Source organism: Diadema setosum, chromosome 19, assembly GCF_964275005.1.
Source record: "Diadema setosum chromosome 19, eeDiaSeto1, whole genome shotgun sequence".
Taxonomy (NCBI): Eukaryota; Metazoa; Echinodermata; class Echinoidea; order Diadematoida; family Diadematidae; genus Diadema; species Diadema setosum.
Genome location: NC_092703.1, coordinates 35,791,193 through 35,805,901, shown reverse-complemented (window position 1 = coordinate 35,805,901; position 14,709 = coordinate 35,791,193). Strand labels below are relative to the sequence as shown.

The following is a 14,709-nucleotide window of genomic DNA, read 5'->3' as shown; positions in this document are numbered from 1 at the left end:
GTATCTTTTTGGAAGCACGCAATGTATTGTGCCAATCCAAAGTATAACATTTAATGCAAATTTCCTGGTTAAGTGTACCAAAAGGTAAATGGAACACAATAACGATAATATTCTATCGTATGGCACTCTTACTCAAAAACACAACGCTTTACAGCTGAGAAAAATAGCAGGGAATCAATCGCATAGATAACCAAGGCATTTCTTAACCCTGTCCTTCCTGGAGCCTGGTATTAAAGCCTTCACAGGTTCTTATAGCGTCAACTCATAGACGGAAACCAGGTATACTGGGTTCCCAAAATGCATTTGTGGCCTAAATTCATGTTTATTTGTATTAAACTGAGTAGAAAAATAACTTTTAGTGAAAGATTAAAGTTCCTGTTATCAATATCTGGGTTTTTTTTTTTGTCTGTCTCAGAATTGTATATTTTTTCATAATTTACCTTTTCCAACTTTAATAGTAAGTGTCCTTGTCTGCTGCCTTGCTGCAAAACTTGTGTGAAGACATACATGCAGGCAATCAAGGCTGAGCTGGGCAGACTAAATTTTGACTTTCACTGACCTGTTCTGGTGCCCTTACTCTATACAAATTTAGTGTACTGTATAAGCTGTTATTTTGGGGAGGGTTTCATTTTCACTAATTTAACACATAACAATGTTGTCATGCGCTACGGTATTAGTGCAGTTACGATAGCCTCAGTGTCAATTCCCACAAAACAACATCTCGCTAAAATGTATGTGACCACCTCATTCACAAATATATCCCTGATATTTCTTTGTCAAATGTCTTTGGCAAAAAGAATCTTGTATGTGGGGATTGAAAGTTCTCAGAGAATTGCAGCAAGGAACAGGTTGAAAGCTGGAAGTAAAGGGTGCAGTGTACCAGGGCAAATGTTCGAAAGAAGCTGAATGAAGCATTGCTAAAGATCGCTAAAAGTTTCTTTTCTATACTGCTCAGTAGACCGGTACCACATTAATACAGTTGAAACAATATCTCCATCAATATGATAAATTCATATCCCTAAGAACCTATAAAAGCAGGCACTGGATGCTTGAAATGGGTCAACATTTTACAAATTATCTATCAACAAAAAATAAAGCAGGCTAATATTGAATGTGACAATTCTTTGCATTGAGATTAGTCTGAACAGTTAAGAATGCCTACAAGCAAGAAGTGTTTTGAGAAAAATCATACAAATTATACAAAAATGATATCTAAGTAAAACAACAAAGGCACTGAAGCATCAACTAAACCTTTGCTAACACCTGGACAGGACTGAAAGCATTGTACTCCAAGGAAGGTCCCTCCAAGCTGACGAGAGAGACACAGAGCGCATTCCATAATTTCTGCTGATCACATGATCAGCATCTCGTTCATACGATTTACAACCACATCTATTATGAGAAATGCACATCGACATGTTTTGCCCAGAAACAAACGTTTATGTGTTGATGTAAGCTTGCAAACAGTAAATTTCTCTTTTGGTAAATTTGGTTCAAGAGTTCTAATATTTTATCAAATGTGAGGTTTGTTTCCAAAGATAAAGGAAGAAAAAAAAAATCAGTAAAATATATAAGAATGTTTTGTACCACTGTCAACTGCAACATAACATTCTAATATTCTAATACCAGCTCCTTCCACATGAAAGACAAAATCAATCAATCCACTGCGCAGTTAACATCTCAATATCAAAATCTGCCAATTAAAGAAAGAAGGAAGAGATTACATCTTAAAGGACGGTTTACATTACACTTCACTAAAAAACGTTCAGCCATAATTCTTGGATCATCTTTTCAAGTCCTATCACATGGCAGCTGGAATACAGCAAGGAAAGGAGTCTGCGGAAATATTTGTCTCTTTGGTTTGTCATCAACCATCAATCATCTACAACAAACTCCCTTTAATCCTTTTTGTGCTTTGAGTGCTGACTGGCAGCAAAAAGCCCATAGCATTGTACATACTGTCCAAAGTCCCTGGTACAGTAAGGGTTAATGGAATCAATCTTGATTCCCAGCACTTCAAGGTGAGTTGGCATTAGCCACTGATCAGCTGGGATGACATGGTTTTCAGTGCTCTCAAGTGAAAAGAAATAATTAGTGTCTTTAGAGATATCTATATTCCCCAAATACATTTAATTTAAAAGAAAAAGGCAGCATCAAAGGTTGAGGAAAATGGAACAAATATTGAGAACGTCATGACCATTCGCACATTAGCAGCAGCGATCCTACTGGCAAAAAGTTGTTCAAGTTCTCAAGACTTCTTCCAAAATTTATCTCAAAACTGAAGAGCATTCATCCTTATACAAGAAGTGTACAAGCCAATTGTTCAACATCATTCCTTTAAATATGTTCAAGCAACCATGTCACTTGAATGTTTTAAATTTGTTAATAGTGTATATTCATTCAGGCTTTCCTACAACATTGCCATAGCGTTTCCATGTCAACTACAAAACATGACAAACAGTAGATAGGAAATGTACAATATTTCATTTAGTAGTAATAGTCCACTGTCTTTCAATATCTAGAAAACACATTTCAACATCACAAATGGGCATGGTTACAATGGAATGGTGGAAATATAAGAATGACATCCTTGATACCAATTTCAAAATGACTCTGTCACAGTAATCTATAAGCAAGCATTCTCAAGCTTTCCACAAATGATTTTTTTTTTTTTTTTTTTAGGACACTAGGCGAGTGGTAAGTTATAATTGTGCATTTCTTACTGATACAAACTCCGATTCAGAGTGCCACAAATATACGATGTGTCAAACTTTCACAGGCAGCCACATGACACAAGAATCAGTTCTCTTCCATCGTCCCCCACTATCCAGAGAAGACGTGTTCACTCCCGTCGTCCCCTTCAGGAGTGAAAGATTGGATGGGGTGTGCCTCCATGGTCCCCACACTCATCATGGGTGAGTTGGTGGCGCCCGTAGAGGCGGCAGAACCAGTGTTTACTGGACTCGTGGGTGCAGACTTCACCCCTTCATCTCCCTGGAGTGGGGTGCTCTCCTCAGCCTCTCCAGCTGCTTCCTTGTCGTCATGGCTGTTGCTATGACTACTGGATGCCTCTGCCTCCACCTCTGGTTGCTGCTCTGGTTTCTGCTCCGGTTGGGTCGGCTCAGGTTGCTGCTTCTCAGGATCAGCCACAGCGGCCGGGGAGGCTGGAATGGGCGGGGTTGAGGAGACGGACTGATTCCGGATCGGTGTGGAAGCATCTTTCTGTTTCTGCTTTCGCGGTGTTGACGAGGCGGAGCGTGTCCCTCGCTGCTTGGCGGGCGTGGCTTGCTTTGCTTCTTCCGTGCTGGTGGCGGTAGAAGTGGCTGTCGTGGTATTGGTGCTGGCATTCACAGAGTGTGCCCTCACTGGCATCTTCTTGTTAGATTGCGTCCCCGGCAGTCCAGCTTCATCTTGGCTGGTTGGCATTGTCTCTTCTGATGCTGATCTGTATCTGAGAGACACAGAAGGGATTAATCACCATCATCACTATCATGGCTACAGTCATCATTATCACTGACATGACAGATATCATCATTTAGATTGAAAGCAAGACTATAATCACTACAATTTAGATGAACATTCATAATTTATGACCTAAAGATGAACTATCTCAAGATGAACATTCATAATTTATGATCTCAAGAACTTTCAAGATGCAGTGAGAAACTATCTACAAATGTCTTTAAAAAAAAAAGAAAAGATGACACCTATGTCTTATTCAGATACAACACTTCATAGCCATGAAGAATATCACTATATTTTGCAAATAGAATGGAAATAAAAATAAAAATACCCATTTATTCACAAAATAACTACTACTGAATGGGTACCATCTTTGAGGAAAGGTAAAAAAATTGGTAAAATGTAGGACTGTTACCTTAAAATATCAATATCCGTAACACCTGTCACTCTCAACCTACGCTTGCCTGCAGCATTATTTGGAAGACTGGGGGGGGGGGGGGGGCACTGGGCGCGCACCCCCTCTTTATTTTTGGTTAAAACAAAAGAAATAAAAAGAAAATACGGGGAAAGGGGTTGTATGCACCCCTCTTTAATTTTGCAAAGCGCCTCCCCTTTGCGGAATTCCTGGATCCGCCCCTGTTTCTGTGCATATCAGCCTGAGGGCAAAGGGGTCAGGAGCCGAGATATTTCTCAGTGATAACATTTTCCTGAGAATTGCTTGCACTCCATAAAAATTATCCGTACACAGAAATTAGAGTACATGGTACATGTTAGATGGTGCTTTACATTTCACAACAATTTACATTTGTACCAGCATGTTTTTTCACAACCTCACCTGTATCCATTCTCCATGAACGATTCGTCATCGTCATCATATTCCTCATCATCTTCATCCTCATCTTCGTCATCATCATCCTCATCGCTATCCGAGTCGGGGGCGACAAACTGCACTCTCAGAACTATCTCACCATCCTGCAGGTAAGGAGCAACAAATTGAGGTCCCAAATAAATTCATGTTGTCATGGCAACTGATTTGCCTCCCATTCCAACAGAACTATAAGATGAATTCTACTCAGTCTTTCAAACACACTTGGCCCATTGTGTTCATTGAATTGCCCTTTGACCCTATTCCAAGTATGGGCTTAGTATGAAACCTTACCCCCATATCCACCAGTAGTTTGCATGTGACTAGTTTAGAACCACCATGTTAGATACCTCATATCTCTATCTACTTCAAGAATTAAATGTGTTTTGGTATGAGGTTTGTAAAGACTGGGTGAGTAATTCTCAAAACAATATAAATTCAAAACCCCCGAGGGCGATATTGCACTTGTGATATACTGCATATAAAATTGAGCATTTCTTTGCCAATATGACAATCAATGAATGCAGATATAAAACCTAGAAATTTTAGATGCATAAAGAACAAAATACTCAATATTTCATTTATTTTCCTATTCCACAATAAGTTTTGTCTGTATATCAAATTTGCAAACATTCTACGTCTACAAGTTGTACTTCCCATATTGTGCTCACATCATCATACTGTAAAACACTGAATTCTTTACTTAGCAACATAATCATAGTGCTATTGGGCTCACGTATTCCATTACACCCTGCTAAAATATTGTCAATAACTGCCACGTACAATGTAGTATCAGATATCGACATCAAAACCGGCTGTACTGTGTTGACTGTTTTTGCAAGTCAATAATCATGTACTCAGGTTTGGCCTTCAACACTCAACACACCTAATGTTTACATTATTGAGCCAATTATTCCATTATTAAATTTCTCTCCGATCAGCAATATATTCAACAGGCTCAGTTGAATGCCATTTATGCTTTTCAAGTTGCCTGAATGCATTTTGACAAGAGAGTCCAAACAAACATGCAGGACTGAAATGACACTAAGCCAAAACTTAGAAATAACTTGGCTAAAAAAACAAATCCCTCTTTCACCCTTTTAACTTTAAAGGGGCATGAAATTTAATCATCTTATGCTTAACACATGTCACATAAATAAACGTGTGACCGTGCACTGAACACATGATAACAGCACATGCAAAAAAGAACACTATATCAAGTAATTAGTATTCAGCACTCACTCACACTCACACATACACACACACACGTTGTGAGGCAATAGACGTTCTATCAATCAATGGTGGCAGTAGAAAACAAATAGCTGTCTCTCTGAGAGGTAATTGGGTCTTACCAGCATTAAAGGGACACATCCTCATTAGAAAAATCCTTCCAAACTCAGAAAACAAACATCGGTACATCATATGTGGCACACACACACACACACACACAGAGGTTTTTTTATGATAATAATAATACATAACATTTATAAAGCGCTTAATACCATATTTTTATTTCTCATTTTTTATGACACCATTCACGCATATACTTTATATTGTATTCGAAAAAAAAATGTCCTTATCAGATGAATGAGAGACAAATCAACAACTTTAACACTTTCAATCATGTTTTCTTTTTCTTTTCTTTTTTGATGATGGAAATAAACAAACTATTGAATTGAATTAAATTGAATTAAATTGAAATGTAGGTCAGGTATGTGACCATTCCACTTTACTGTTAAAATACGGTAATTGACAACATTTGGTATGTCTTTTTATTTCTTCTCCATGTTCACAATGTCCTTGAAAGGATGGTCATGTAAACTTGTTAACATCTAATATTCATTTGCAAAACTACTGGTATGACCTGAACTGATCATTGGGATTAAAGCGTTGTTTCAATTTTACAATTCAGTTGTAATCCAAGTATCCACTTCCTATGAATCAAATATCCCTAGCTCTCCACCCTGGGTTATTAAAGGGGACCTCTTGATGATTTAAAGACTTTTGCATTTGAACACCTCAAAATTGGTTATACTGGGTAGAGAGTTTCGCAATTTATAGTGATTTGGATGAGGAACAAGAATGTTTTCAAAATTAAATCACATTGAGCAAGGATGACGGCATAGTAATTTCAAATAAGAATGCATGATTGGGTGCTCAGGGAAGCAGAGCACAAGAAGAAAGCATGCATAAATTCTACATACATAAACTTGTTTTAAGGAGAAAACTGTATTGTAATGGAATTACATCGCTACAGTACTGGACTGTGAGCCTCATCATCATCATCATTACCAATCATCATTGTCATCATCATCACCATCATCACTTTCACCATCATCACCATCATCACCATCATCATCACAATCATCACCATCATCACCACCACCATCGCCATCGCCATCGCCATCGCCATCACCATCACTATCACCATCATCATTACCATCACCATCACCATCACCATCACCATCATTATCACCATCATCATCACCATCATCATCATCATCCATCAAAGCATCATCCTTGTTCAGTGTATCATGTTTTGGGTTTTTCAGAGTTTGGGTTTATCTGCTCAAGAATCACAATAATTTCTACAAAACTGTACATGGCATTGCTGATACTAACCAGGGCTGCACACTAACCCATTTTTTCCACTGGTCCAGCCTGTCAGTCAGACCAATAAGTACCCACTTTTTCTATTTTTTTTTAATTGGTCTATTCCAGAAAAAGTTACTGGTCCAACAGTGATTTTTACTGTTCAGGGACCATCAGACCAGTGCTAGTTTGCAGCATTGTACTCCCTGATTTTAAATCAGACACATTATCTGGAATGCCCCTTTAATTGCAAACATTTCATCATACGTGTAAATGTTAGAAGCAAAGATAGAGAGGGGGGGGGGGGGAGGAGAGAAAAAAAAAGAAAGCAAGCTGCCAGCTGTCACAACATTGTTCACACAAAATGCATCTGTTGTACAGCTTAGCACTATTCTTCCACACCTAGATTGACCTACACCTGTCTGACTGGCATGAGACATTTCAGACTAATTAGTTAATTGGTAATCAGCCAATTAAAATGATGAGATCACAATTTGCCCTTGTCTGCTCATCATGACATCAGAATTCATTAGCCAAAAACCCTTAATTTGCATATAATATGAGTCTCGTGCAGCATTTGACATTAATTCAGTTGTTTAGCCATGATGCCTGTACACGGCTAAAAATAAAAATGGACACGAGTTTTGGCTTTCTCTTTCCAGCTCTTAACCCATTGAGGACTGACTGATTTCGATAAAACACACATTTCCCATAGACACCTGCCCGAGTGTACTCAGGACTGGTCCTTTAATGGGTTAATATATCTACCAGTAGATATGTCTAGCAGTACACTGCAGGAGGAACAGTAGACCCTTCCCCCTTCCCTTCCCAATCTTCACATACAGGCCGTGAGTTGAATGCGTGAAGAGTGTTACCTGTACACATTTGTAGTTACCCTGGAGCTTATTCTGATCCATGGTTTATATTCTGATCTACAAAAGCACAAGGGAGTCTCTAGCTGTATTGAGAGGGGGAATACTAGAACCACTACTCACCCCATCCTCTCCACCATTTCAGCACAAATTCCAAAACATTAAAAACTATAAATGGTTACCATATCATGGCCTTGCTACAAGAGATAACTATTTTAGGTTTTTTTAAAACTAATTTCTCAGGAGAGTGCTTCAAGATCCTACAGTATTTCATAAATCCTGATAGTAAGGTCATTTTATTTTCATTTTTTCATTCCAAATGGAGGCAGTTTGACGCTAAATGGTTGATATCTCTCTTGTAAGAGTCATTATGCTATGTTATATCACAAATAATTGTGACAATTCAGTGGTGAAAAATGCATGTGACAATTCAAAGAGAGTTGGCTTTAGTCAGTTAGCCACATAGAAAGATGAATGATCAGGAGCATAGATCAAATGACTTTTGCCATGAGGAAGTGATTTGTGTCTGTCATCCCATCCCATTACCCACATCACCACTATATTCTACAAAGGCTTTATACCATGCTTTTCTAGTGTCATTTACAGCATATCATAATCGCTACCAAGCATTGCAGAACTGAGATAAATATGTGGGTTGCAGTTTTACACCATTCAAGGCATTCAACGCCAGCTAGTACAATCTTTCACATACAAGAAAAGGTTTTTGCCATAGATTGCCAATTCTTGTAGGTTTAAAAATTTTGCTATATATGATACCTTGTATGTGAGTAGCCCCAGACATTTTTCTCTACTAAATGTACTGACTTCTAGCTTTGTGATTGGTTAAAGTAGCAACATGTGGCCTTCACTGTTTTCACTGATTTGTACCATTATGTACTGAAAGCAAGAATTTTTGCACAGGGAGTCAATGTTACAAATGTTCTTCATTTAATGTAGCATATCCCTCTTCAAACACTATTCTATATCATGCTGTGGTGCACATAAATAATTAGGCCTCTCCCAATCCTATTTCACTTTGGCCTTGAGGTTGATGAAATAAAAATGCATTTGAGCAAATTATACATTTGTCATTCACACTCTCTGGCGGATTGTATCTGAGATAATAAACTATTCATACAATATGGAGATCCAGTAATTTTGTACATGTTATACATTGTCATTGCATTGAAATGCATTCTGAAGTTCAAAGTTTGCTGGCGCCAATTTTCCTATATGGAAGCAGAGAAATTTTTGGACTTGGGTAGACTTTACTGACCACCTCTATCAGTGCTGACCTGTTGTGAGAGGATGTCCACTGCGTCTGCATGCTTCATGTCCAGTAGGCTGACCCCGTTGACCGACAGGATTGCGTCGCCAACGTACAGGTGTTCGCAGCGGTCAGCGGGCAGGTTGGCGTGGATTTCAGATATGAGGATCGGCACACCATGCTCCTTTCCACCCTGATGGAAAAATAATGGGGTGATGACTGTGATACCATCACATGTACTTTAGTGCACAGTCAGTTGGTATGATAATGATGATGCTGATAAGAATATTATGACTTGACTTGACTTGATCCTGACTTCAGTTAAAAATCTGCTGCAAATGTGCCAGGTTTTGGAGTAGGCAGCAGGCAGCTAGAGTGTCTAACACCCGCTCTCCATGCAACTCTGTTTTGTGGGTCAATGCCAGTCAGGTTGCATATTTTCATGTCAGCCTTGATACATTCACATCAAGTCTTTCCTAGTCTCAAACATGATTGTGACAATAACTTGTGATAATAAGATATAATAATAACCAAATAAAATAAAATTGAAATAATAACAATAACAGCATTGATGAATTAATAAATAAAATTTGTTTTCATAGTAAACACCTTTCTGATGGCTCCATTCAAATATTTTTTGCTATATTCATACTCTATTATTTCAATTCCTTATGTCTGTCATGTGTAATGGATATAAAAAATATTTCTGAAAAGACAGCACAACAATACGAAAAGTCAATATTTCGGGTTATGAATTCCTTGATTTGCTGTTTCCATATTTCTATGATTAGAAACTCTCAAATAACTTGTACAGTTTCATTTCAATGATCAATGGTTTTTCACTTTTACATTGCAGCTGTCTGTAAATACTGACATTGAGCTGTTTGCAGTATGGTCCTCTTCAAATAGCTGCCAATAAGTTTACACCAGTAATGAAGCCTGCTCTACCCATGCACACAGGAAATTTGCACACAATGCAATGTATTCATAAAAGATGATTTAATACATATATCAAGGTTGATGTGGCAAATGCAACATGTAAAATCCCAGCAGCCCTTTAGCTCATCAAGATACATCTAGAAGCATCTGCAGGTTGACAATGCATTCATGGAAAAATTCTGAACAGTTCATATTAAAAATATTTCTCTGTTTTTTCTTTCATCTCCCATTTCTTGAATCACATTGAAGGTGAAAGATCAATCAAATCTTATCCATGAAGGATACAGGAGGTAATTTATCTCTTCTTTGAGGAAAAAAAGTCATGATGGCATATCAAGAGTAAATTTCAGATGTCCTCTGGATCAAAAAACCATGATTGAAAATCTTCATTTATACTGCAGTGACACCGCAGCATGGCATTTAATTTGATTTTTGGCGTGGCAGACACCCCCGGGCCGACACGAGTCGTTTCTTGCCCCTCACCGTGATGGACATGCCTAGTCCTTCCTCGGGCTCCTTCACCAGCGTCACTGTTCGGATGTCACCAACTCCTCTGCTGTTAATCGCTGCCTCCTGTATAGATTGTATGGATCATCCAGCAAACAGAGAAACACAGAGCATGATTCAACCATGCCTTTAAATCATCCTCTGTATAGAGAAGCACAACCTGTCTGGTGGCTGACTCTTCGCCCTTCTATATTTCATAAAATTTTATTATACACTATGTATGTCATACATTTTGTGATGCTTATCAAGTGATATTTGTGGAATTAACTCACTAAAATATTGCCTCCCTTGAAGGAAATTAAACATGCAATGTACACCATCTTTAAAGCAGAAAATTACTAACATTTCCCTAGAACACGAATAATACTGGTACACTTATTTTGCTGCCAAGCTCCTCTCTGGCAAATTCAACTACTCACAAAATTGCATTACAAGGCCTGATTTGTGACATACATGTATCCTAAAAGAATATTATATGACATCTGTAATTTTCAAATATCTATTCTATTAAGACCAGACAAAAAGGTTAAGAAATATTTTCTCATGTGATGTTACACATACATGTAATAAGTAATCATCTCCTGAGCAAATCCATTGGAACATTCTGTACATCAAATGTTGCTATAATGGGCAAGCCTTGGGCAAGCCTCTGACAAGCTTTTTGGGCTGTTGTGGTTAAACCATTGTCGTGGAAGTACGTATGTGATTTGAATGCATTGTGGAAGAGGTTTATTTATAACATCATTTGGTGAGATGTAGAAAGTACATGTAAAGCTCATGTTCGCTGGTTTGAACAGCGATTGCACACTGGCTTGACAACTGTTGAGGGCAATGAATAATAGATTGTGCAGAATGGGAAATGGACTATAATACTTATTGCAGTTTACATTTCTTTGTTCATTTCCACATTGAACATCAGAAATAGTGACAGGAAAGACATAACAAATACTGACGTGGCCTTGCCGTTGTACCCTTCTTCTACCATATTACATATCTAATTTGGTTTGCATGTTTCCACTCTCAACATCAAAAACCATGCAGGGATAATAAACACAAAGACTCACGTGGCCTTCTGGTTGTGGCATTCGTCTACGAGATGCACGGCGCCCTCTACATGCCCTGATGACAGTCTTGTGTCGGTGGAGGTGGATCTCAGCCTCCAGCTGGTTCCACAGTTTGTCATGTTCTGGGCCACGAAGGTCACGACCCAGGAGTTGAATCTGTTGTATCCTGGACATGAGAAGACAAAACAAGCACACAAACAATAAAAATATCAGCACCATTACACAGGCAACAGAGTTTCTACACCACACCATTTAAAAATTCCATTGAAAGCTAGAGATTATTAAGAAATGGGGTGAAATATTGAGGTATGAATTTTGTTTAATATGTTGCCCTCCGGTTCCCTTTTTGCGAGATGTAGAGTAATGTAAAAATGTAGTCAGCAGTTATGAGCTTACAAATTTAATTTGTATGAAGGAGACAAATTTAAAAAAGCTCATACTCACTAATTATGTTGTTTGCCTGAGGCTTGCCGAATATAGCACAAAAAGGGCATTGTTAGTCTTGTAGCGAAGAGACTGCTGTTGCTTGTGGGTATATTTCTCTTGAAATCAATCAATTTGTAAATTTATGCATGTTTAAAAAAGGGTTAAAACTGAGCAATTGGTTTGGTACTTGTTACTTTTCTCTGTCAAAACCTTCACTTTCTCTCCCCCATACGTCTCAGTTCACAATCTCCTCCCCTGACCATCCAACTATTTCTTCTCAACCTCTCTCCTCTTTGATTTCATCAGTGAAATGTCACGAATAATCTTCATCTACCAGTATCAATCTCACTGGGTTACAATCTTCATGTATCTGTGCACTCTCTTCTGATGCCGCAACATTTTTTGTAGAACGGGTCTAGAAAATTCTGCAGTCTTGTTGGTCGAGCACAATGCATCAATTCTTATTGGCTGCACATTCAATATCAAATACTGTGATCACTGCTGAAAGCCACTGTACACATGCCATAGTGCACTAACGTAGCAAGAATTTGCACACATGAAGCATGAGATGGCTAGCCGTGCATCCAGTAATGTTAGCGAGTAGAAAGACTTTGGACTATTAGGAATCGTTCACACACTTAGCAAGCATCCGCACACTTAGTAAGAGATGGCTAACCATGCATCCAGTAAATTTACTGTGCATCCAGTAATTACTAATGCATAGTTAGGCAGGCAGCCAGTAGATTTTCCACATGACTGGAAAAAAAAAATAGATTTTTGGCAAAAAATTTGCCACTGTTTTATAAAACAGATAATACACCAGTCTTTTCGAGCTCCGGGAGGACTAGTATGCACGTGGCAACCATGGAAATTACTCTAAATCCACTCGGCTGGACATTGTGGGTTAAATAATTTTCCATACCTGGTAGTCACTTGATGCACGTGAATCACATTAAGACCTGTGCATCATCTGTTTTATAGAACGGTGGATCTGTGCATCATCTGTTTAATAGAACGGTGGATCTGTGTATCATTTGATTTGTATACTGTCTGGCATCCTCCAGCAAACCTCTCATCAGGCAGTGACGCAGAATGTTTATCTTCCTCCTTCATAATCTCATCTCTCCCTCTCTTTCTCCCTCTAAGCTACAGCCTGATCTTTGATCTGTTTGAGCTTCAGACTCTGACGAAGAGCATATCATTTCTCTGATTATCTATAATTCTGCAAAACACAAAATTTCTGCATGCATAAAACTTTTACCAAGTTTGCAAGGAGCTAAGATTCTCAAAAGTGAAAGGCATGTAAAAGGCTTTGTCTACACAATGTTGCGATGCCAGAGCAATTCATCAAAGTTTCATCCCACCAAAAAAAAAAAATAAATAAATAAAACAGATGTAAGCTCCAAGTTACAAAAGTTACGATAATCTTGGCACAGCTGGCTCTATCCTCATATTCAAATCTACTGATATTTAATTAGCTCTTTGTAAGATTTGAGGGGCTATTGGCTCAGAAACACCACAGTGTTGTACACACTGTCCAAAGCCCCTGACACAGAAAGGGTTAAAGGTATAATTTACCATTTGCAGATGAAACAAAAACCCAGCATTAGTGCTTTAAAATAGTTCCAAAATGTGAGTTTGGGATAGAAGCAACCACTGTAAAAATGTGAATCCGTATAATCAATGTTAGGTATCGTTAAATACACAAAATGCGAACAATAATTATAATTTAAAAAAATTAAAATAAAAAACTAAACCATCTACAGTTATGGTTTAATAAAAAAAAGAAAATACTGACCATCTCCTTATATTCTAGGTTTTATTGCAAAAATTTTATATGGTAGGATTTTTGTGATGCATCAGACCTACACATATAATGCATCATTTGTGATATCTTGAACATTTTTGAATTCACTGTTCCCAAAGGTAAACAGGATCTTTAAGAAAGATAGGATCTTTAAGAAAGATAGGATCTTTCTATGATGCAAGGGTAACATTAGCTGAGGACACAAGACATAAAAGTCTTAAGTATGCCCTTTGCTTCTCATGTGTAACAGATGCAAGATCAAACATTCTCTAAAGATGAGGAGAATGCATTAACACCATTTTTATCCGTATGTCTTTTCTTCTGCTAAAAAAAAAAAAAAAAAAAAAAAAAAAAAATGAGGACTACACTTCATCTTATGTGAGCACTGGCAAATAAGGATTTGACAGTAAAAAAAACAAAAACAACAATATTGAAGGTTTCTTTATCGTTGTTTGAATGCAGTAGAACATGGACGTCCTCTTGGGAAAGTGGTCGTGCACTGTGCTCGTATTTTGTGGTGTTTTGTTGCCGAACAAACACCCACAGTAGACAAAGCTGAGCAAGTTAGGCTGGCATTCTCAAATATTCATGAATGTCAGAAGTCTACAGCTTGGGGTCTGTTTGGAAAGGAATGTGTGACTACGGAAGGATGGAAGAACTTGGAATTTATGCAGATGGCGTAATTTAAGACAAAAGCGTAGATGTAAAGGTAGAATCTGAAGTGGAGAGCCCTAACCCTACTTGGAATGTGGACGGAATATTGTGTGGTAATGGGCATCGCTCTAAAAGCATCGGTTTTAGAGGAGTGGAGAGAAAAACTTCCCATTTCAACGACCAAACTATGTTTGGCATCGAAGCTAACCTTGCATGACCCGAAAGCACTGAGACGAAGAACAGGAGGCTGCAAT

General features: G+C 38.2%; 1 protein-coding gene across 1 annotated transcript in view; it reads right to left on the bottom strand.

The window, feature by feature from the left end:
* Window positions 1-45: 45 nt before the first annotated feature.
* The window catches only part of LOC140242481 (uncharacterized), a 30,232-nt gene continuing 15,568 nt past the window's right edge, over window positions 46-14,709 (bottom strand). The window contains exons 3-7 of the mRNA XM_072322214.1: window positions 11,569-11,734; window positions 10,481-10,570; window positions 9,087-9,251; window positions 4,298-4,434; window positions 46-3,451 (exon numbers count right to left, since the gene is read on the bottom strand). Of these exons, the coding sequence (XP_072178315.1) occupies window positions 2,824-3,451; window positions 4,298-4,434; window positions 9,087-9,251; window positions 10,481-10,570; window positions 11,569-11,734 (1,186 nt within the window). The 3' untranslated portion in view covers window positions 46-2,823. The remainder of the gene's footprint in view (window positions 3,452-4,297; window positions 4,435-9,086; window positions 9,252-10,480; window positions 10,571-11,568; window positions 11,735-14,709) is intronic.